Source organism: Aythya marila, assembly GCF_965140915.1.
Source record: "Aythya marila genome assembly, chromosome: 4".
Lineage (NCBI taxonomy): Eukaryota > Metazoa > Chordata > Aves > Anseriformes > Anatidae > Aythya > Aythya marila.
This window is the reverse complement of record NC_139045.1, coordinates 11,040,652-11,062,162: the sequence shown is the minus strand read 5'-3', so window position 1 is coordinate 11,062,162 and position 21,511 is coordinate 11,040,652. Positions and strand designations below refer to the sequence as shown.

The 21,511-nt window shown below is 38.3% G+C and overlaps 1 protein-coding gene across 2 annotated transcripts in view; it reads left to right on the top strand.

Moving 5' to 3' along the window:
- The window catches only part of CCSER1 (coiled-coil serine rich protein 1), a gene marked incomplete at its 3' end in the record, with an annotated part of 642,080 nt that overhangs the window by 175,420 nt on the left and 445,149 nt on the right, over positions 1–21,511 (top strand). For both annotated transcript variants that reach the window (XM_082760286.1, XM_082760287.1), the window contains exon 5: positions 6,327–6,447. In XM_082760286.1, coding sequence (XP_082616412.1) covers positions 6,327–6,447 — 121 coding nt within the window. The remainder of the gene's footprint in view (positions 1–6,326; positions 6,448–21,511) is intronic.

Below are 21,511 nucleotides of genomic sequence, written 5' to 3'. Positions count from 1 at the left end.
TCAACCATTTTTTGCTTCTGTGAATCTGAGGTTGCTACTTTATTGTAGAAATAGTTTGGAAACAAAACAGTAGTTATTTTTCCTCCCCTGAAAATTGAGTAAAGTAAAATTGAGGTTTCATAATAATCTGGTCAAGCTAGAGGTAATGAATGCATCACCAACTTTTCTCCAATGAAGCCACTGCTAATTACAAAAAAATGATAACTTAAATTTTCCAGTCTCTTATTGGCAGATGTATGCACATTGTATATATTTTTTATTTTGTTTATGTCATCTGTGGAGCAAACTATTGCCCACTGTGAACAAGGAAGCTGGGCTTTGGTTTTAGGGTGACATATACAAATGTAGCAGCAGCTCAGCCTCAGAAGGCCATTTTTATTACCACTTCAGTATCTTTTGTAGCAGCTGAAAAGTAAAGTGCTGAACGCTGACAGACATCCTATAGAGTACACAGAACACGCACATAGAACATAATCTGCTTTGGGAATGTCTTATAAACGCAGAGGCACTTGTATTATCATTTTAATATTTGTGATTTGATTAAGCATGTCTCACTTCACTTACTACATACTATAGGCAAGGGGCATAGTTTTTATTCATAGGCTGAAGAAAACTGCTTGGTTTTATACAGCAAAGAGTTAGGGAAAATTGGAGAACAAGATGAATGACTATAAGCAGGAGTTATGGAAACTTCCTACTCAATACCCAAGAATACAAGTAAAATTACCTGGAAAAATCCTCAGTTAAAAAAAAAAAAAAAAAAAAAAAAAAAAAACAGTCAAATTTAAGCATCATCAATACTATTGAAAATGATGAAAAAGTAATGATTAGAAAATACAAATTAAAAGATGCAGGAACCAGCTACATACATGCACCATTCCCACATTAAAAGTACCCATTTTCCTTTTTTGTCCATTAGCTGTAGTGCTAGAGGAAGAATTAACTTTCACACTCACTTCAGGAATAATGTAGTAGACTGGGGCAGCAAAATATAGACTCTGATAATTTAAAAACAAATACTTTTCTCTGTTTTTCTTGACAATTTATGTGGCATGGGTAAATTTCTAAAGCTCTGTCTGGTTGTTGAAATAACCGTTGGACATTTGAGAGTATTTACGATTAGAAAGGGTAATCCTTTAGTGCATTGGGTTGATATTCTGAGGCTTGTAGTATTTGGGGACTCTAAGAGATTCAGATTAATGAAGAGAGAATATGTAGAAATCACTAATTGTCTTTTTGGGGGATAATGTAGCCCATCGGTACATAGGAAAATAAACTGGTAGGAAAGAAGCTATACTTAAGAGAAGTTTGAAGTGACACATGGAAATGGTTTCCTTAAGTAAAAGTGTGCCCATGCCTATCAGTGTCAAAAATGAGTTAGTCTGCATTCAAGCACATTGTCATTATTTTAATGAACATTATGAACAGATAATAAGAGAATGCACTCCAGTAGATAAAAATTAAATACTGTCACTATTTCATGACATTTTAGTTAATTATACTATTCCCATAATGACTTATAACTGTGTGCACAGAGTCTTGAGATAAAAGAGAGGAATCACAGTGGTTTTCAAAAGCCATACCAAAGTATATCTCTGTTTAGAATGGGAGGATAATTAATTCCATGAACATGGATCACCAGATGACCTGGGTTTTTCTTCAGCTGTAAATCAGCGGATTATACAATCCCTATGTAGCATTAATTACTAAACAAAAGAAATTTCAGAACGTTATTCATTCATGAAATTTTTATAAAGGATAGGAGACTAGTGGTGTCATCTTTGTTACTTGGGGTTTTCTGTTTTATTTTTCTTTGTTAACTGCTTTGATGGACAGTGGATGATCCTACTCTGTGATGCTTTCGTAACTTTTGCAAGTTCTAAATTAATGACTAGATAGTTAAGTGATATCACAATTTTTCTTCTAAAGAAAAACAATTACATTTGCTTCATCCTTTACTCCCCCTTTTTATCAGCAGGTTAAAATGCAGGTCCTGAATTTCAATACCACCCTTTCATAAAGCTATGTTTTTACATTTCCTCAAATCTAAATCAAGAGTTAAATAGATATAAATGTCCTTGAACATATTTAGTAATTGATTGTAAGTAGAAGATACTACTTCATACATTACTTGGTGTCTACCATATTGCACCTTGCCAATACATTGCCTGCTGGTTGTACAGAATCACAGAATCATTTATTTTGGAAAAGACCTCTAAGATCATCAAGTCCAAATGTTAACCTAGTACTGCCACATCTACCACTAAACCATGTCCCTAAGACCACATCTACACGTTTTTTGAATACCTCCAGGGATGGTGAGTCAATTACTTCCCTGGACAGCCTGTTCTAATGCCTCACAACCCTTTGATGCAGTTGTAGAGAATGTAACGATAAGGTCTCCCCTGAGTCTCCTTTTCTCTTGGCTAAATAATCTCAGTTCCCTCAACTTCTCCTCATAAGAGGAGCTCTCCAGACCCTTCACCAGCTTGGATATAGAATATTTCATCTTCCTCTTCATCCCGGTTGGTTGGTGAATAAGTCTCACTGTGACATCTGCCTCATTGGCCTTCCCCCTGATTCTTTTCTATAAACACTCAAACACGTTGTCACCAGTATTAAGCTCTAGATAATCGAAACACTCCTTAACATACAGAACTACCCCACCACTTCTCCTTCCTAGCCTGTCCCTTCTGAAGAGTTTGTAGACATCCATTGCAGCACTCCAGTCATGTGAGTCATCCCACCATGTTTCTGTGATGGCAACTATGTCTTAGCCCTCCTGCTGTGCAGTGGCTTCCAGCTCCTCTTGTTTCTTTCCCATGCTGCATGCATTGGTGTAGATGCACTTCAGTTGGCCTAGCAATCCTGTCACCTTTTTTGGAGGAGAAGCCCTAATTCCTTTGTGACCTTCCTCAGGCACTTACATGATTTCTAGCCCCTCAATATCCTTTGTGCCTTTGCTGTTGCCTGGCTCTCCATCCCCTATCTCTACTGAGGTGTCAGGCCAAGGGACTTTGCTAGCCCAGCATTCCACAACCACTGGCTTACTGCCCTCAGGCTTATCTCTAGCAAGCCTGATTTTATCCCTTTCCCCCTTCAAATCTAGTTTAAAGACCTTTTAGGTCTTAAAGACGCTTTATGTATTTTTCTAGTTTAAAGGCCTTTAAAGGCCCTGCTGCCTCCTGATCAAAGGTCCTTTTCCCCTTTTGAGACAAGTAAAGCCTGTCTGTTGCCAGCAGGCCTAGTGTCGTATAAAATGACCCATGATTTAAAAAAAAACAATAATTCTGCCAGTGACATGAGGCTCTGTCGTGGGTTTATGTGGCAGGGTTTTGGTAGCAGGGGAGCATAGGGGTGACTTCTGTGAGAAGAATCTAGAAGTTGCCCCATGTCAGGTGAGGGCCCCACTGCTGACCAGAGCCGAGCCAATAACCGATGTTGTTTGCACCTCTGTGAGAGCAGTTTTAAGAAAGGGAAAAAAATGCTGCCATGCAGCAGCTGGGAGAGTGAGAAGAGTGAGAAACAGCCTTGCAGGAGCCAAGGTCAGTGAAGAAGGAGGGGGAGAGGTGCTCCAGGAACCGGAGCAGAAGTCCCCTGCGGCCTGTGGTGAGGACCATGGTGAAGCAGGATGTCCCCCTGCAGCCCATGGAGTACCATGGGGGAGCAGGGTTCCGCACTGCAGCCCATGGAGGAGACCACGGTGGAGCAGATGGACCTGCACTGATGGAGGCTGTGGCCTGTGGAAGACCCCTGCTGGAACAGATTCTGGGCTGGACCTGTACCTGTGGAGTGGAGACCATGCAGGAGCAGGTGACCTGGCAGGAGCTGCTGCCCATGGGGGACCCAGGTTGGAGCAGTTTGCTCCTGAGGGATGGACCTCGTGGTACGGACCCATATCTGGAGCAATTCTGGAAGAGCTGCTGCTTGTGGGAAGCCCCCACAGACTCAGATCGGGAAGGACGGCATCCAGATGGAGGGACCCCGCGATGCAGGGGCAGAGAGTGACCATGAAGAAGTGGTGGAGACGAAGTGCTACAGACTGACCACAATCCACATGTCCCTGTTCCCCTGCACCACTCAGGGGGGGAGGAGGTAGAAGAGGGTGGATGGGGGAAGGTGTTTTTGGTTTCTTTCCCTTGTTTCTCTAGCTTGTTAGTAATAGACAATAAATCTGTCTCTCTCTCTACTCTGAGTCTGTTTCACCTGTCACGATAATTGTTTAATGATCTCCCTATCCTTATCTCAACCCTTTGTACTGTATTTTCTCCCCATTCCTCTTTGAGGACAGGGAGTGAGAGAGCGGCCATGGTGGAACTTGGCTGCCCACCTGAGTAAAACCACCACAGGCTCAGAGCCAGGTAATTGATCTGTTGCCTCTTTATTTTTCTCTCCTCAACATTCCCTGCAACTGGAGTGAGGCAACAGTATGATAAAAATCACTTGGTAGATGGTATCAACATAGTAGGATAAAAAATGAGAAAAAAAAATGGTTTTCTTCTTTCTTTGTCTCTCTAGTTCAGCGTATTTTGCATTATTTCCCTCCTTCATTTTGTATGTAGGAAACTAATGTATATCCCACTTGTGTATATGTAGGCGATATAGCAAGTTGTCTGTGGGTATGACCGTGTTTAGGAGATGGATGTTTGTGATAACAACTGTGTTGTGAGTAACACTGGTTCCAAAACAAAGAAGGTAATGTTTCAATCCTGGTCATTTAATGCATCTATCCATGGACAACTTGCACATTAATAATTAAACATATATGCATAAACAGTCCTGGAGAGCATAAAATGTATTAAATGTGATTACATGCACCCCACAAAAATATTTTCTTCCTGGAATCAGACCATACTCAGGATGTTTGTGCTGTTTGCTAAATGGCTCAGAATTGCTCTGAAAACTAGAAGCCCTTGGGACATTTCGGACCTTTGTGCAAATATCCAAGCATGGTCTGCCCTGTTCTTAAAAATCTACTCCCTACCTGCCTTAAAGTACCAGGTACTGCTCCAGGGTATGTTTTGGGCATGCACATTGAGTTCATGCTGAATGTAATTTGAGTAAAACTCAGGGTAAAATGCCATAATTAGTTGTTCTGGATTGGCATCCAGTCAAGGCAACATGAATGAAGTTTTACTCCAGTTTTACTTCTCTTGTAAGTATAAGTTTTGCAAAAGGTGTGTTGTCTGAGGAAGCATATGATTGTGGAGGACAGAAGGTTAGCATGTCATCAGAAACAAGTTGTCCATTGATGTCACCATTCAATATCCCCAGCTATCACAACCTTGCACAAATGTTTGTAGTTGTAAAATAGGTTCTTTCTAGCTTTGAATTCTTGAGAATTTGTGACCATGTATGTTATTGGCCGTGTATGTGCGCATGTACACCCTATAAAATAATTCCTATGTTAAACATATAAAATATCATGTGACTTTCTTCTTAAAAGATGAATTACCATGTTTCCTCTAACTTACATATGACATATAACAGTACCATAAATATATGTGTGTGTGGTTTGGGCTCATAAAAGTATACCTTGGCTGTGCTGAAACTCTATACCTTCAAAACAAGTAGCAATGAGTGGTGGCTGCCAAAGTGCTAAATTACTCGTGACACTTGCAATTGAGATTTTAGAATATGTATAACTTAAATACAGCTATCCGTTTGGAGGTCAGGTACTTCTAGTATTCATTCATCAGTGTTAATTGAGCCAGATGTTCAGCTGAAATACATAATCATTCTTCTAGCTCTAAATATCATGAGTCATATCAACAAGCACAATAATGCATTAATAATTTGTATTAATGGAAAAACACATGAATCAAAATATCATATATTACTCCTAGACCATTTGGATTTGGCGTTTTTGGATTAAAGTTTGGGATGTAATGGTTGAGTACAAAAAATCACCAGTTTCTCAAAAATAGTTTATTACAAAGTCTAAATTTTTTAAAGATGGGAGGTTTATTTGAAAATCCTCCTTAATCTCCACTCTGGTTTTTGATTTGTGAAGAAAAAAAGAAGTGCAAGATATGATGCTAGGACATATTGTTCCTTTTAAGGACTCAGACAGCCAATGAGATAGAGCAGAGTGACATCTTGTGCTAGGTGAAACTTAGAATGGTGATGGACATATCAACCCATGGCAAATAAAAGTGCCAAGCAAACAGTTAGGAAACAATGAAGTTTTCAAATGACAGCATCGAAGTTTGGAGAATCATTTGCATTTTTCTTTATCACGATATGACTTGATTATAATATATATATATTTATTTAAACATTTAAAATATACACTGAGATTAACACTGAAATTTTTATCTTTGCAGTTTGCCGGGAAGACTCATACCAGTCAATAGTCTCATGTGCTGCTGTAGTACTTACCCCTGTAGAGACGACAGTGGATACAAGCAAAAAAGAACGGACAATAATGCCTGATGTGTCTAAACAGTGAGTTATTCAAATAACATGATTTTTTACAAATACAGTGTAAACATCAGGCCAGATTCATTCTCATGGATATGCATATACACCTTCTTTCTGTTTCACAAGGGGTTACATCTGCATTTCCAAAAGCAGAACTTGGCCTGAGGCTAAGCTGTTTCTTTTGCTCATTAGCCTTTTTTTTTTTTTTTTTCCAAGGCTTTTGGTAATGAGGTATACAGAGAGAATGGGCATTTATACTCTGAGAAATTGACTTTTTAACAGGCTTAATAGAGCGATTCCTTTTATTTAAATAGTTCTTTCATTCTTGCACAATGTTTTTAGTCAGCAGTTGCTTTTTAGAAAGAACATCATTTTGAAATGCTCTGCTCATTTGAGATATTTCAGTATTTTTCAGTGACTATTTTTATTGCTGTGTTATAACATATGATGGCATCTTCAAAAGTGGGATGGTAGTCTTCCAAAGAAAATCTATTAACTTAAATAGAGTGTAATTTGATATCTTGCCTTAGATGAGAATCATAGCCAGTGCATGTGTAGTAACACTTGTCTTGCAATATCAGACAGGATGGTTGTTCCTTAACAACTGAGTTCTTGGAGAATGAAAACATAACAGAAATCACAACATGAAAACAGTAATCACAACATGAAGTTGAGGTCCATGCATTTTTAAATTGTAGAAGGTAATTAAAAGTATGAAAATGGATAATATGAGGTCATTATTGATCCTTACAATTCATGCTTTGTTCTCAGCTTCTCTGGGTATAAGCAAGTTTAGCTTTGAAATTGTCTATCTGTCGGTTTATTTCTATGAAGAACTATCTTGCACACCTATTACTGTAAGAAAATGAAACACACACTTACCCCTGCCTGTACTGGGTCTGGCTGGGATGGAGTTAACTTTCCCTGCAGCAGCCCTTACAGTGCTGTACTCTGCACTTGTAGCTAGAACAGCATTGCTATCATACCAGTGTTTTGTCTTTCGATGAGCAGCGAGCACAGCTGGCTCAGCACCCTCCAAACGCCTCCCCCACTCCCCAGCCCCCTGCCAAGAGCCAGCAGGCTGGGAGTGGGTGAGAAGTGGAGAGGGAACATCACCAGGGCAGCTGACCTAACCAGACCAAAGGGATGTTCCATACCATATGATGTCACACTCAGCAATAAAGGGTGGGAAAAGGGGAGAGGAGGGAGAGCTCTCATTATGAAGACACCTGTCCTTCCAAACAATTGCTGTGCATATCGAGGCCCTGCTTCTCAGGATGTGGCAGAACATTGCTTGTTGATGAGAAGTAGAGAATATATGTATTTTTCTCTTTCTCTGCTTCTGCGTGGCCTTTACTTTTTTTTGTTTGTTTGTTTGTTTTGTTTTGTTTTGTTTTTGTTTTTGTTTTTTGTTTTGTTTTGTTTTTTCTTTGCAGCATGCTTTCTTCTCCCTCCTCCCCCACACACCTTCTTTTGAGGAGGGGGAGTAAGAGAGCAGGTGTGGTAGAGACTGGCTGCCCAGCTGAGTACCCATCACACCACCACAAAAAATAAAATAAAACAAAATAATAAAAAATATATATTATACCTGAAACGTAGGTACAAATACTTTGAGCCAGATTAAAATAAATATGTACTATCTCATCTGTTATTAGTTCTGATAATAGGAAGTGTAAAGTCTGTTTTCCCCATGTCAGTCTAGTCTTGGTACAGATCTGTGTCTTTAGTCTGTATCTGACAGTGGCCTCTTTTCCAATCTGGCCAGAAAACCATTTCTTCCTAGTCTACCTTTACTTAAAAATTTAATGCAGCACATTGTCTGTCATCTTGGTATTTTTACAGTGAATTGATGTTCAAAATACTGGTAGCATCGGTTTGATTTGATGTTTCAGTCATGGCTTTCTAAATACTAAGGGATTGGGAAGGGAATATACCACAAAATGCTACACTGAAATCCAGAGTCCATTTTTGCTTTCTGTCCATTAAAAAGTGATCCTTTAGTGTTGTTTGATTTCCTTTTTCCCTCCACTATCAGCAATTTCAGCATGTCATAATTCCTTATAAATTCAAAGTAAGGTCTTGTTTGTGGTTAACATGTACTTGAAAGTTTTATGATGCCATCTCTTACATAGTTTTTCCCTTTGCCTTATTGATATTAGTAAGTGTATTAACCTGTTTTCTATTTGTTGTTGTTGTTTATTTATTTATTTATTTTTGCTTTACAACCTGACTAGTGATATCATTTAAGTACTTAGACTGAAATCATACTTCTCTTATGCATGCAGTGGTCTCAAAAATATGCACTGGCCTCTGCTGCTCTTCCAATCTGCATGTCTTAAAATATGACTTGTAGCTCTGTCATTCTTTCAAAAAGAAAGAAGTTTTTGCTTAGACAGATTACATATATTTGAACTTTTTTACATGGAACAGCATCACTGCATTAGTATCTTTAAACCAACATTTATTACAAATATAATGGAAATGAAACCAAAACAACTTTCTGGAAAACTTTTTCATGTTGTTAGAACAGGAATTATGTAAACTGTCGGTCTATAACATTTCAAAATAATTACAGGGGGATAAAAGCATGCCGCTTCAAAGACATCTCAAGCATTGTGAAGCATCAGCTTCACATTTGCTTTTCTTTTCACCTTGTGCTTTCTACATGGAGATCTTTGTCCCCTTACCCAGTTTTAACTGAAGCAAAAGAGACCCCAGCTCCTGTCTCTATATACCCCAGTGCCATCTGTTTTTATGCACTGTAAATATCAAGCAAGGAAAAGCCTTTGACACACCTTCAGTTCCCTTGACTTTAGCACAGACTCCATGTGCGGTCTGATCTGCACAGGTGAACTATAATTACAGGTATTTGTAAATTACCTTTACTGAAAATAACATAAATGCTTTGATTTTTATGCTTACCTTTGTGAACCTCAGTTGTTTTGACTTGTGTGTCTCAAAACTGAGTATCACAGGGGGTAAGCAGTGGTCTACTCTGTAAGAATAATTCATGTAAAGAAAACATTTCTTAGTTTAGGGCCTTGCACAGAGTATGTTTAGAACTACATATGAAAGCAATCCAAGACACACAAAGTACACATTACTGATAATAAACAGTTACTAATTACTAAATACAATTATACTGTAAACCCCAGTGGAACTATATGCAAGACCTTCAGGACACAAGAAACTGTGATGCGTGGGTGAAGGAAAAATGCCTTTAGTGTGAATCATATAATATTTGACTAATGATGTTTCATCTTAGAAAAAAAGCTGTTTTGTGGCTTTAAATAATGCACTGTATTTGCTTAATGTAATTTTACTATAAGCAGCAAAGTATTGTGCCAGAAATGGTAGCAGCAAAATTTAATGATTCTTTGTCAGTGAATAGATATTATCAAGATCAGAGGATTAGAGGTCATTTTTTTTCCCCTGTATTTTTCTTCAAATTGCAAAATATTTAATCAGGAAGCAGATTTTTAATGACAGCTAGGGGATCGTGCACTGTGGGGGGCAAAATCCCCACCTCTGTAAGAACGCAGATGCAAAATAAGTGGAGAAGACTCTGGCCAAGGAAATATCATATCTTGAGCAGCTTGGAAGTGACATCCTTTGTGATGTCAAAGTGACAAGAAATTGTCTGCACTCAGCAAAGTATACTTTTGTTCTGCTAGCAGTAGTAAGAGCCCCACTTTTTAGCTTTTGTCCTGCCACTCCACAACAGACTGTGACTTGTAAGAAATGTATAGTCTGAATGTCAGTGTGGGATCAGGATTAAAACTAAAGAATGTGAGCTGTACCTTACTGTGTCCTTTGTGACCTCCACTTTGTCTGGGATATTGCACTAATTTTATTTCCTTTTGTAGAAATACAAGACTTAGAAAAACCATGCTGTCAACAGTTCAAGTGATCAAGGCCTCTTGATGTTGCTTTTGTGGCAAATCAGTCAGTTGCTCTTGAAGGTGCACAGATGCTAGAAACAATTTGAGCAGTTCATTCTGTTTATGTAGTCTTAATTTTAGTTCTTCCTATCTGAATTCAAATATAAATAAATCAACTGCTGAGGCAGAACAATGACAAAAGGAATTATCTCTTCCATTTCAAGTTCTTACAAGCATGGGAAAGAAAGCAAGGCTAGAGAACCAAATTTATGCTTTAAAACCACTTAAGCTTCAACTTCTGTGATCAAATTATCAACTGAAAGCTCACACTACAAGGAACGGTGTGGAAAAAAGAAGTTGCTTAGGCATATGTCTCTCTGAGCAGACCGTTTTGCTGCTGCAGGCTGTTTATATCCAAACACTGAGAAAACCATTCATGTGCTACTATCACTTGAAAAAAGTACAGTGAAATTTCAGGTGTTTAATTTTTCATTTTTGTTAAGTGGGTTATTATGTACTTTATTTAATGTACTTTTAAAGTTGATATTTTGCATATGACGGCACTGGAGTCCAGAATAGCAGTGACAAAACGTGACCATCAGAGCTTGATAATTTAAAGCTGCATAAAGCACATTTCTACTACATCTTTTGCCACATTTCTGATTTTGATTTTTCTTTGAAGATATTATTTCAGTTAAATTTTTTTTGGAGCTACAGACCCCATTGTTATGAAGCAGCCATAGTAACGTGCCAACTGTTTGCCATATCAGAAATAATTCCGGAACTTTAGGGTACATTACCTTAGGTTGCAGATGCCTGGTAAATGCTACAGCTCCTTTGGTAGTTTTTTAAGCTCTTAATAATCAAGTCAAATTTTTCTTCTGATAAATGTATGAATGGGCCTATGTAGTGAGGCTTTCTAACATTACCTGTTCCAAAGCTGTTTAATTTGTACTTTGCAACTTTGCTTACCTGAGCAAGATTCTTATGTATGAGTTCAATTTCAAATCCCAGGAGTAGGGTCCTGGTAGTCACAGTGACTAGTTGGGTGCTTACTGATAGGTAAGGTAGAGGACTGTAGCTTTAGTGCTGTATCGTACTGCACTGTTTAGTACAGATACTTAGTTTGTCATCTCAGAAGGTTTTGGTCCATGTCTATCCTGTATTTGCTTACTAAATTTAGGAGTTTTTTTTTTTTTTGATTCCTCTCTACAATCTTCAAGTAGCAAAAATGTCATTGTTTCTTGTGAAGATGCTGCTGATCCTTTCTGACTCTTGTAGCCTTGCCCAATTCCTTTCAAAAGGAGTTGGAAAGAAAATGTTCCTATTCTACTGTCCATTTCTTTCACTTGCAGGTTTGTGTTTTGTTTTTGTTTGTTTGTTTGTTTGTTGGTTTTTGTTGTTTGTTTGTTTCTAGTTTAGATAAGTCTGTGTGAAGAATTTTTTTCCCCTCAAAGTGTCAGTGTTGCTTTCCCCTCTGTGCTTTCCCCCGGTCCTAAGTGGTGACATGAAGAGCGGTCTTCTGCTGTCAGGCTGTGATACCCCACTGCAAGATTTGTATCTGGTATGACACCCCATTCAAGAAGGCATGTTTTGATAATGTGAAAAATGAATGCTTTTCAGACTCATTTGGACAATCAGATAAAAGATGATTGAACTATTTCAGTTCCCTGGATAACTGTGATGATGCACTCTGAAAGCAAACATCATTCCTTGCATAATACAAATAGTATATGGGTGACTCTTGTTGCTCTGGAAATATATTGGTTTTCAAGCTGTGGTTCCAACTCAGTTGAGAAGCAGCAAAAGACACGTCAGATGAACCAGAGTATACTACCCAGCATAGCATTTTTGTGATATGTAAGAGGTAGGGGAGGTTGGATTTATATAAAGTTCTTCAGAACAAGTACTTCAAAATTGTGGAAAGAATTTATAGTACAATATGCACGTGCCATCAATAGTCAAATGCATCATCAAAATTAATTCCTGAACTGGTAGGAATTGCTGATGTTTCTGCAAGGGCCAAATGCATTCTCAGAACTGATTCACACACATGAGGTGGAAGGAGGTCCTTCTTGGGAAAACAGGAAGGGCTGTGTCCAAAGGTCTAAGGCTAGAACCTATCACCTCAGGGGTCAGGAGTGTGCGCATGAGGATCTCCTCATGTTTCCAGTTCCTACACATCTCCTGCATGGGCTGCTTCCTCTGCTTTTTCACACTGCATCTACTCCCTGCACTCCTGAGGAGCTCAGCCATCACTCTTCCTCCCTGCCGCATGTGCTCTTCACAGGACTGTGCAGCCCACATGGTTTACAGTTTTTTGCTGGTGGGTGTGCAGTTCTTCGTATAGATGTAAGGATCACTCAAATACATTAATGTCTCACAAGACCAGAAATTTCAGTGCTGTTTCCTTCTTATATCTGTGGAAAATAGTTACAAGTGCTGCCTGTCTCTCAGTTTTATGACAGGCCACCTGTAAAGGGTGTCTAGGAAGGTAACAGCCGAAGTAAGGTAGAATCTTTGATTTACTGTAAGACCCTAGTGAGCACATGGGTTTTGAATGTTAGATATTCTTCAGAAGATTTTTGTATGTCGTAGGTGAGAAATAGGAGATGGACTGCATTTTTCATAGTAATGGATATTGGTTTCCTTTAATAAACATACGCTTAGAGAAATAATAATAATAATATATTTTTTTTTTTTAAAAAAAGCAAATATTTCTTGGAAATTTTTTTTGCTAGATCTTTGAATCTTCAATTTTTATACTGGTGAGAAAAGCATACTAAAAATATATAACCGGCTATATTCACTATGGAAGGGATTCATAAATAATAAAAACATAATCAGGGTAAAAAACAACAAACTAACTCCTTGTTTAAAAGGCACTTTTAAACTGTTATGTTTGATTACGAGCTTATTTTTAATTATTCTGATTCTCTATCCCTCTGCAATAAAACATTGGGAAAACAAACCATAACCCATGGCCACAACAGTTTTGTGGACTCACTTTATATCTTCTATTGCTTTTTCCACATTATGGGAAAATGAGTACATAAGTAGAGCAAAATAACTCATTTCTGAAATGTTTCCCATTTCAGAAAAATAGAAAAAGCAGAATATTTACATTTCTTCTATTGTCTGCTATTCCATAACCCCAGCTAGCTAAAACTCCTACATGACATTTTGTTTTCACTAGGCTGCTCAGACAGGTAACCTCTTTTGGCTTTCTTCAAATAAAAAGTGATAACATATCAAATTCTGAAGCTTCTACTGTTTTCTATGTGTCCTGCCACTGCCAAAACGAGAAAGATCTTGTACAATTACAAAATAACTAATGGTTACGCAAATGAAATAAAATTGTACTGCAAAGCAAATATGGCAGAAACATTGTATCTGGTTACAGAGTGGGTGTATCAGCACTTTTCATGTTCCTTCTCAGTCATAGCAACCAACTACTCATAGAAAAGATCAACTGAAAATTAATTCAGATCAGATGACCTCCAGAGGTAAATACTTGTCCAAGCAGGACTGCCTAGAAAAAGTGGCCCAGGACCATATTCAAGTGGCTTTTAAAGATCTCCAAGGAGATCAGCATCTCTGAGCAACCTGGGTCTGTGCTTAAAGGGTATTTAGAGTGTGTACTTTAAAGTGTTACTGACATGAGGCTGAAGTTCTTAATGCCTTCTTTACTGTCTTTACTAGCCAGACCATTTATTGTCAGGGTACTCAGCCTCCTGACCTGGAAGTCCAGGACAGGGAGCAGAATACCGCCCCCCCCCCCACATACACACAAAGTTCAGGTGGAAACGTTTAAAGACCTGCTACTCCAGCTGGACTGTCACAAATCCATGTGGCCAGATGGGATCCACCTGAGGGTGCTGAGGGAGCAGGTGGATGTGATTGCTGAGCCACTTTTCATCATCTGTTGATGGTCATGATCACCTGGAGAGGTCCCAGATGACTGGAGACTTGCTAATGGGATGCCCATCTATAAGAAGGGTCCTAAGGAGGACCCAGGGAACTACAGGCCTGTCAGTCTGACCTTGGTGCCAGGAAAGGTGATGGAACAGGTTGTCTTGAATGCAACCACACAGCATGTGTGGGACAACCTGGTGATCAGGCCTAGTCAGCATGGGCTCTTAAAAGGCAAGTCCTGCCTTACCAACCTCATTGTCTTCAATGACTGGGTGACCAGCCTGATGGATGAGGGAAAGGCTATTGACGTAGTCTGCCTAGACTTCAGGAAGGCCTTTGACACAGTCTCCCGCAGTGTTCTCCTGGAGGAGCTGGCAGCCCATGGCTAGGACAGGTATGCTCTTTGCTTGGTTAAAACTGGCTGGATGGCTGGGCCCAGAGTGTTGGTGATATCTGCTGATGATTTGGATGAGGAATTGAGTGCATCCTTAGTAAGTTTGCAGAAGACACCAAGCTGAAGGGAAGTGTTGATCTGCCAGAGGGTAGGAAGGCCCTGCGGAGGGACCTGGACAGGTTGGGTGGATGGGCAGAGGCTAATGGGATGAAGTTCACTATGGCTAAGTGCCAAGGCCTGCAGTTTGGTTACAATCACAGAATTTCTAGGTTGGAAGAGACCTCAAGATCATTGAGTCCAACCTCTGACCTAACACTAACAGTCCCCACTAAACCATATCCCTAAGCTCTACATCTAAACGTCTTTTGAAGACTTCCAGGGATGGTGACTCCACCACTTCCCTGGGCAGCCTGTTCCAATGCCTCACAACCCTTTCAGTAAAGAAGTTCTTCCTAACATCCAACCTAAAACTCCCCTGGCTCAACTTAAGCCCATTCCCCCTTGTCCTGTCACCAGGCACATGGGAGAACAGACCAACCCCCACCTCGCTACAGCCTCCCTTGAGGTACCTATAGAGAGCGATAAGGTCGCCCCTGAGCCTCCTCTTCTCCAGGCTGAACAAGCCCAGCTCCCTCAGCCGCTCCTCGTAGGACTTGTTCTCCAACAAAAGCTGTGTAGAGGAAAAGGACTTGGGGGTGCTGATTGATGCTCACCTGACCTTGAGCCAGCAGTGTGCCCAGGTGGCCAAGAAGGCCAACAGCATCCCGGCCTGTATCACAAATAGTGCAGCCAGCAGGAGCAGGGAGGTGATCGTCCCCCTGTACTCAGCTCTGGTGAGGCTGCACCTCGAGCACTGTGTTCAGCTTTGGGCCCCTCGCTACAGGAAGGACATTGAGGCTCTGGAGCATGTCCAGAGAAGGGCTATGAAGCTGTTGAAGGGCCTGGGACACAAGTCCTGTGAGGAGTGGATGAGGGAGCTGGGGGTGTTTAGTCTGGAGAAACTGAGAGGAGGCTCAGGGGAGAACTCATTGCTCTCTACAGCTACCTGAAGGGGAGCTGGGGGTCAGCCTCTTCTGGATAACTAAACAGGAATGGAGGGAATGGTCTCAAGTTGTGCCAACTGTGCCCATTCTTTCCCTTTTCTTATACACTAGTATGTCCGAAATGTCCAAGATCTTACATAAGTTACATTGCTTTAAAATTGGGGCAAAAATGTTTGTTGAACTTGACTTCTTTGACCTAAGTTTGCACAAAATTAACTGGAAGTACATAGCGTTAGATAAGCACTCCAGAAACAGAATTGTACTTTCTAGTGTGTAAAAGCATCTGCTGTTGCAAAGCTGTAATTAAAGTAATTTTTGAGCCACAGCTGGTGATTGTGTGAGTTTTATAACCTTGCTAGAAATTTAAGGCAGTTTTGGGCCCATACTTCTGTGCAGCAGAAACATCACTTTGAGGTAATGTTCTGTAAATGCTGAAGAGTGTGAGGTGGTGGTGGGTGATGGCAGGGGAGAAGGGACCAAGAGGATAATTTGTTTTGTAATTTAGAAGCCTGTGCTGCTTGTATTAAAGTACAACCCTGGTTCTTACAAATTAGATTTCAAAGCATAATTGCAGCTCAAATGTAAAAATTAATCAACTATGTTATTACTTGTGAACAATTAAAGTATCATAAAATGGAAAACAAATATGAAGGAAATATGTTTGCACATGTAATGCTAAGACTGCGAAGTACTTAATTTGGTTAGACAAATGCATTGTAGATTAAAACTAGGAAAAAACAGATTATGTGTCAGTAATGTATTTGTTTCACATTCACAGTAATTTCATAATATCTCTGAAGCATAACAAAGAACAGTGTATTTTGGTAACTTCTTACTCTTCCTGGAAGACATTGGGAAAAGAGGAGAAATATTAGGAGGAAAACTAGGTAGGTCTACAGTTCTGATTTTGTGGTATAGCTGTTGGACTATGCTTTTAGTTTTATAGCTCATTGTACACTTCCAGTGAAAATATTATCAGGTGTTCTTTTCAATGTGATCAGTGAAAAGCAATAGCCTTGTGATGGTGATATTACTGGTTTTATTGAGAGGTTTTCTAAACCACGTATTTTGTAGAGCATTCCTAAAAGCATTATCCTTACAGTGGCATTCGCCTTTGTTAGCACATATTTCTCTAATGAGAGTCACCTTATCATGACTTAAATAGGAATACTGCTGGAGTAAACTCAATTCAATGAGCACACTACTTTAAAATACAGAAATGTTGTACAGGGAATGAATTATACGAAAATTACATGAGAACTCTGTATACCCGCATAGTACATTTAGCATACCATCAGTGGGATTTCACTTTTTATTTCACAAAACTAAGTGGGAAGAGGTGCTACAGAAGTGTGCATAATCTCAATACTAGTATTACTAAAGAGCAAGATTTGTTCTGTTTTGTGGAGTAAAAAGAGTTATTAGGGAAAGTGTAGAAATAATTTTAAGAATCTCCTTATGTTTAACTCCAGCTCCTTGGTTTGTTTGTTTCTTTTGTTCTTATTTATTTTGCCTGGAGGTAAGGAAGATATGGAGACAATATCCCGCTTATTTCTGTGTTTGCATTTTCATGTACTTAAGAATATCTCTGGGAGTAGGGATTTTTGTGACCCTGTTTTATGTAAACCTCTGTTTTACACTGAGAATTGAGTACATTGTGATTTACTTCTGTGGATTTACTAATAGCAGAGGTGGATGGCTGGGAAATGAGGATGAAGGAAGAGAGGAGATAAGTGAAAGGCTACTGCTTTAACCTCTTAGAACACATGCGGTGTTAGTGCACGTGGATTGTTTGAAACTACACTGAAATGAAGTTGCAAAACAAAATATTGTAGCAAGCAACAGTTAAATTACTTTAGCTGGATGCTGTCAAAGTTATCCATACAGATATGGAATGAGTATAAATGTGATTACATCCTTGTGTGCTCTGGGACCAGGATTCAGCTGAGTTATATGAGGAGGTTACTTGCTCAGGCTTCTTTTTATCAGCAGTAGCCACTGTAGAACACCTCACTGAAGTTTGTGAGGGAAAGTTCTTTTTTCTTTTCCCATATCACACCTGTAAGTATTTCATGTGTTTCCTGCACCTGGTCTGTTTATGAGTTCTTCATGGATATTGTAGGATTTTGCTCAAAGGATGACTGCAACTTGCTTTGCTTTTGGTATTTAAATCTTCTCTTTACTGCTACACAATGGAGTAGTATATAGTTTTTGTTACAAATCAAAACTATTTGCTGCTGCTACATTGATTAAATATGTAACAGTATGTATTGGAAATACATCTACCTATTAATAATCCAGATTTAGAGATTACATAACAGCAGCTCACAACATCTGTTTGTGCATAACTTTGATAAACCTCCCAAGAAGATAGAAGCAGGGAAAGAAAAAGAGGCCAGTGCTTGTGCCAGAACTGCTTCTTTCTATGTTGAACTACTTAGTTAATTATATTTACAAGTTGCAAGATGTAAATATTTATTTGCACTTGTTCTAGCTGTCATGTTAGGTATTGCATTAATGCAGTGGGGTTAAATAATATGCAGACCTTTGTAGGTCTCACAGAGCTCCATGTTTTGACCTGTACAAATTAAGACAGCTGACTAAAAAGAAGCATAAGTAGGTTCAACAGAAGAGGTGGGGTTTTTGGAAACACATTCATCAAAGTATGACATAGGTTGCAAATTAACCTGTAGTTCTCTCCATTTTTTAACTCCAAGATTGGCTGTTTCCTATGTTCAGCAAATCCCCCAGATCCCAGGAGGATTCCTGGGATGAACAAGACGAGGAGGATGAAAGAAACATAGATAAAAGAGATAACAGGGAGTGAGCTATTGAGGTAAAAATCAAGGGAAGAACAGGCAGGGGAAAAAGAAGAGAGGTAGTTTTCAGGTAAACTTTTGCATGTGTTAATCATTCATGCTTATGTGCAGTGTTGGTAAAAAATACTTATTTGTGTATACAGGAAGCTTATAGGGTGTTTACCTGGAAGTATTTTCATGTTCATTTAACTCTGTTGTACTGACCTGCTCCTCCAGCTTTTTATTGTGTCCTTTAATACAATATGCATCTTTGTATACAGTTTTAGTATGTGCTGAGCTTACTGCTTTGGAAGATACTAAATTGAAAAGGAGTCATCTCTCCTGGCAGTACTAGGAGCACAGGTGGCAGAGACCTCAACTCAGAGCTACAAAACCACCAGGAATGAGGAGTGTGAGAACAAAAGGCATTCCTGTATTTTCAGTAATGTCATGTAATTCTGATTTCATCAATCTAAAGGCGTCATGCTCACAGTATAAAGCCAAAACAGGCGAAACCTGCCTTTTTTTTGCCAGAAGAACAAGTAGAACAGTAATTCCAAGTTACTTTGTTCTGCAGTAGGATTTCTTAGGTGACCCTATTAATGAGGCTGTACTTTGAGCCATAACTTTGTAATCATATTTTAATCTAATCTTATAACTTTATTTTTCTAATCCTTACCTGGATCTGAATATAAGAGGGATTAATATTTTTGACTGGAAAAAAATAGGTAGTCTACCTAAACATTTTTGGAGATAAGGCCAAGGGAAACATTGTCAGAGTTGATAATTAAATATCAATAGAGAAAAATGTATTACAGAACTCTAAAATGAGCTTTTTTCTTCGTAGCTAAATAAAAGCCACCCTTGTTTCTTGTCCAAGGAACATTACAGTCTGTTAGGGATAACTAATGGAGAAGCTTGAAAACATCATTTATGGGTCAGGGAGAAAGTACAACTGTTCAGAAGCAGTTGCTTCTGAAGCTTCCTTCATCCTCACTTTCTTTGGCATACTTTTGACTTTATTCGCTTAACCTGGAAATAATGTATTATTTGGAGGAGGAAGGAAAAAACATTACCAGTTTACTTTTTAAATTATGTGCTGGTGTTATAGGAGAAAATATACATAAAAATATGTTTAATATATTTTAATATCAGATGGAATTGAAATGGAGTAATGAAACTATGATATGTAATAATAAATACTATTTGTAGTGGTTTTCAAGTTCTCTATCCTTTAACTCTGTTGCATTTTAAAATTGTATACCACCACTAAAATCCAGAGAATAAATACAGTGCTGAAATGCAGCAGGTCATTTTATTTATGAAAGAGTAAGAAGGCAAATCATCATTGTTAATTTATCCTCACAGAAATTTTGTATGTTTCTCAAAGATTTCATTTTTTCTTTATTGTCTTTGAACAGAAATACATATAGAGAACTTGGAATTCAGTACAAGTCTGTTGCAAGAATGAATTACAAAGCTTAGACATAGTTCAGAAAGTCTCAGAAAAGAGTCATATGCCCTTTCACGTAGGGACTTTTCATATTGGCTCTACTGATGCTTGTTTATTCTTTTTTTAAATTAAAAATAAAATTCACCTGTGATATTTAATGCTTCCAACTCTGTAGTATGTATATACTTATTGATGGCTTATTTTTTTAACCTGATAGTACATAGCAAAATGTACTGAATACTTTAAATTCCAAATTATTGAAAACAAACTTAGATTTGTAATGAATGGCTGATAAACTTTGGGGAATCCGTATTTAGATGTCAACAGAACACACTGACTCCAGCTACTATAATAGATTGTACTTGAAAAAGCAACAATTAAATACATATAATAGAATGGATTTAGTTACTATGGGAACAGTTAAAGGTTTTTCAGCATTGCAAACCACTATGTGTGTACAAGAGAAATCACGTTCTTAGTCAAAGAAGCTATGAAAGGTTTCCAAGGAAAAGATTAAATAATACGAAATGTTTGAACCAAAAGCTTACAAATATCTATCTAAAATATGGCACTTGTTTTTTCCATCTTCCCGTTCTTTTGCCACTGGTTGTTGGAGTTTGGGATTTTGAGTTGTGTAGCAAAAAGCACTTTACATTCATTAATGCTTTGCAAAAGGAACAGGTTTAAATTATTTTCTTTCTGAAGCCATTGTCTATTTACAAAAGATCTAATCCTATCTCGTAAACGTAATCTAGTTTAAGGCATCTGAACCATAGTTTCATACTTTCTTTGGCATATTTTGACTTTATTCACTTAACCTGGAAATAATGTATTATTTGGAGGAGGAAGAAAAAAGAAAATTATCAGTTTTGCATTTCACTGAAGCTCAAGTTTTTTTCAAAATAGACTGCACAGCCACATTCTGCATATCATGCTTAATAATATTGCTAAACTAGGTGTTAGCCCATTATTTATTAGTATTTTTATGTTCTCTTATTTCTATTATCTTTTTGGTTCTTCACATCATCTGTACATTAATTTTGGTATTTGCTTAAAGAAAAGGAAATAAAGGAGGGTACTTACAGCATCAAGTTTGCAGTAGAGCAAATAATAAATCAAAGCATTTAAAGTGTCTTTTATGGTTGATATAAATCAAAGAATTTGTGTGTTCTATGTAGAAAGATTTGCTTGAAAAAATTGATCATCAGTAATGTTGAGATCTGTACTGACTCTAGTACAATCTGCTAGAGTTGGGAACATCTGAAATTTGGTCCCTGAGAGTGAGAAACTAGCTGAAGCCGATCATTACTTTCATGATTTTAAAAGGAGAAGATTCTTTGTCTTTTAAAACAAAATGCCCAGAAGATGTATTATCAACCGTAATTTAAATATGTGCTAAAAAATAATGTGTTGGTTTTGCATTTATCTTTACAAGTGTAGATATTGGAATGTGTTGACATTGAACTACAAGCCAGCAGTTACATTAACTGTTCTAAATGTCATCTAACCTTTTGTGCTTGCTTGTGGATTGAAAAAGGATACCTTTCAGTGTGAAGTACTGTACAGCATGCTTGTTTTTCTTACTGAAGTAAGAATATAGTAAG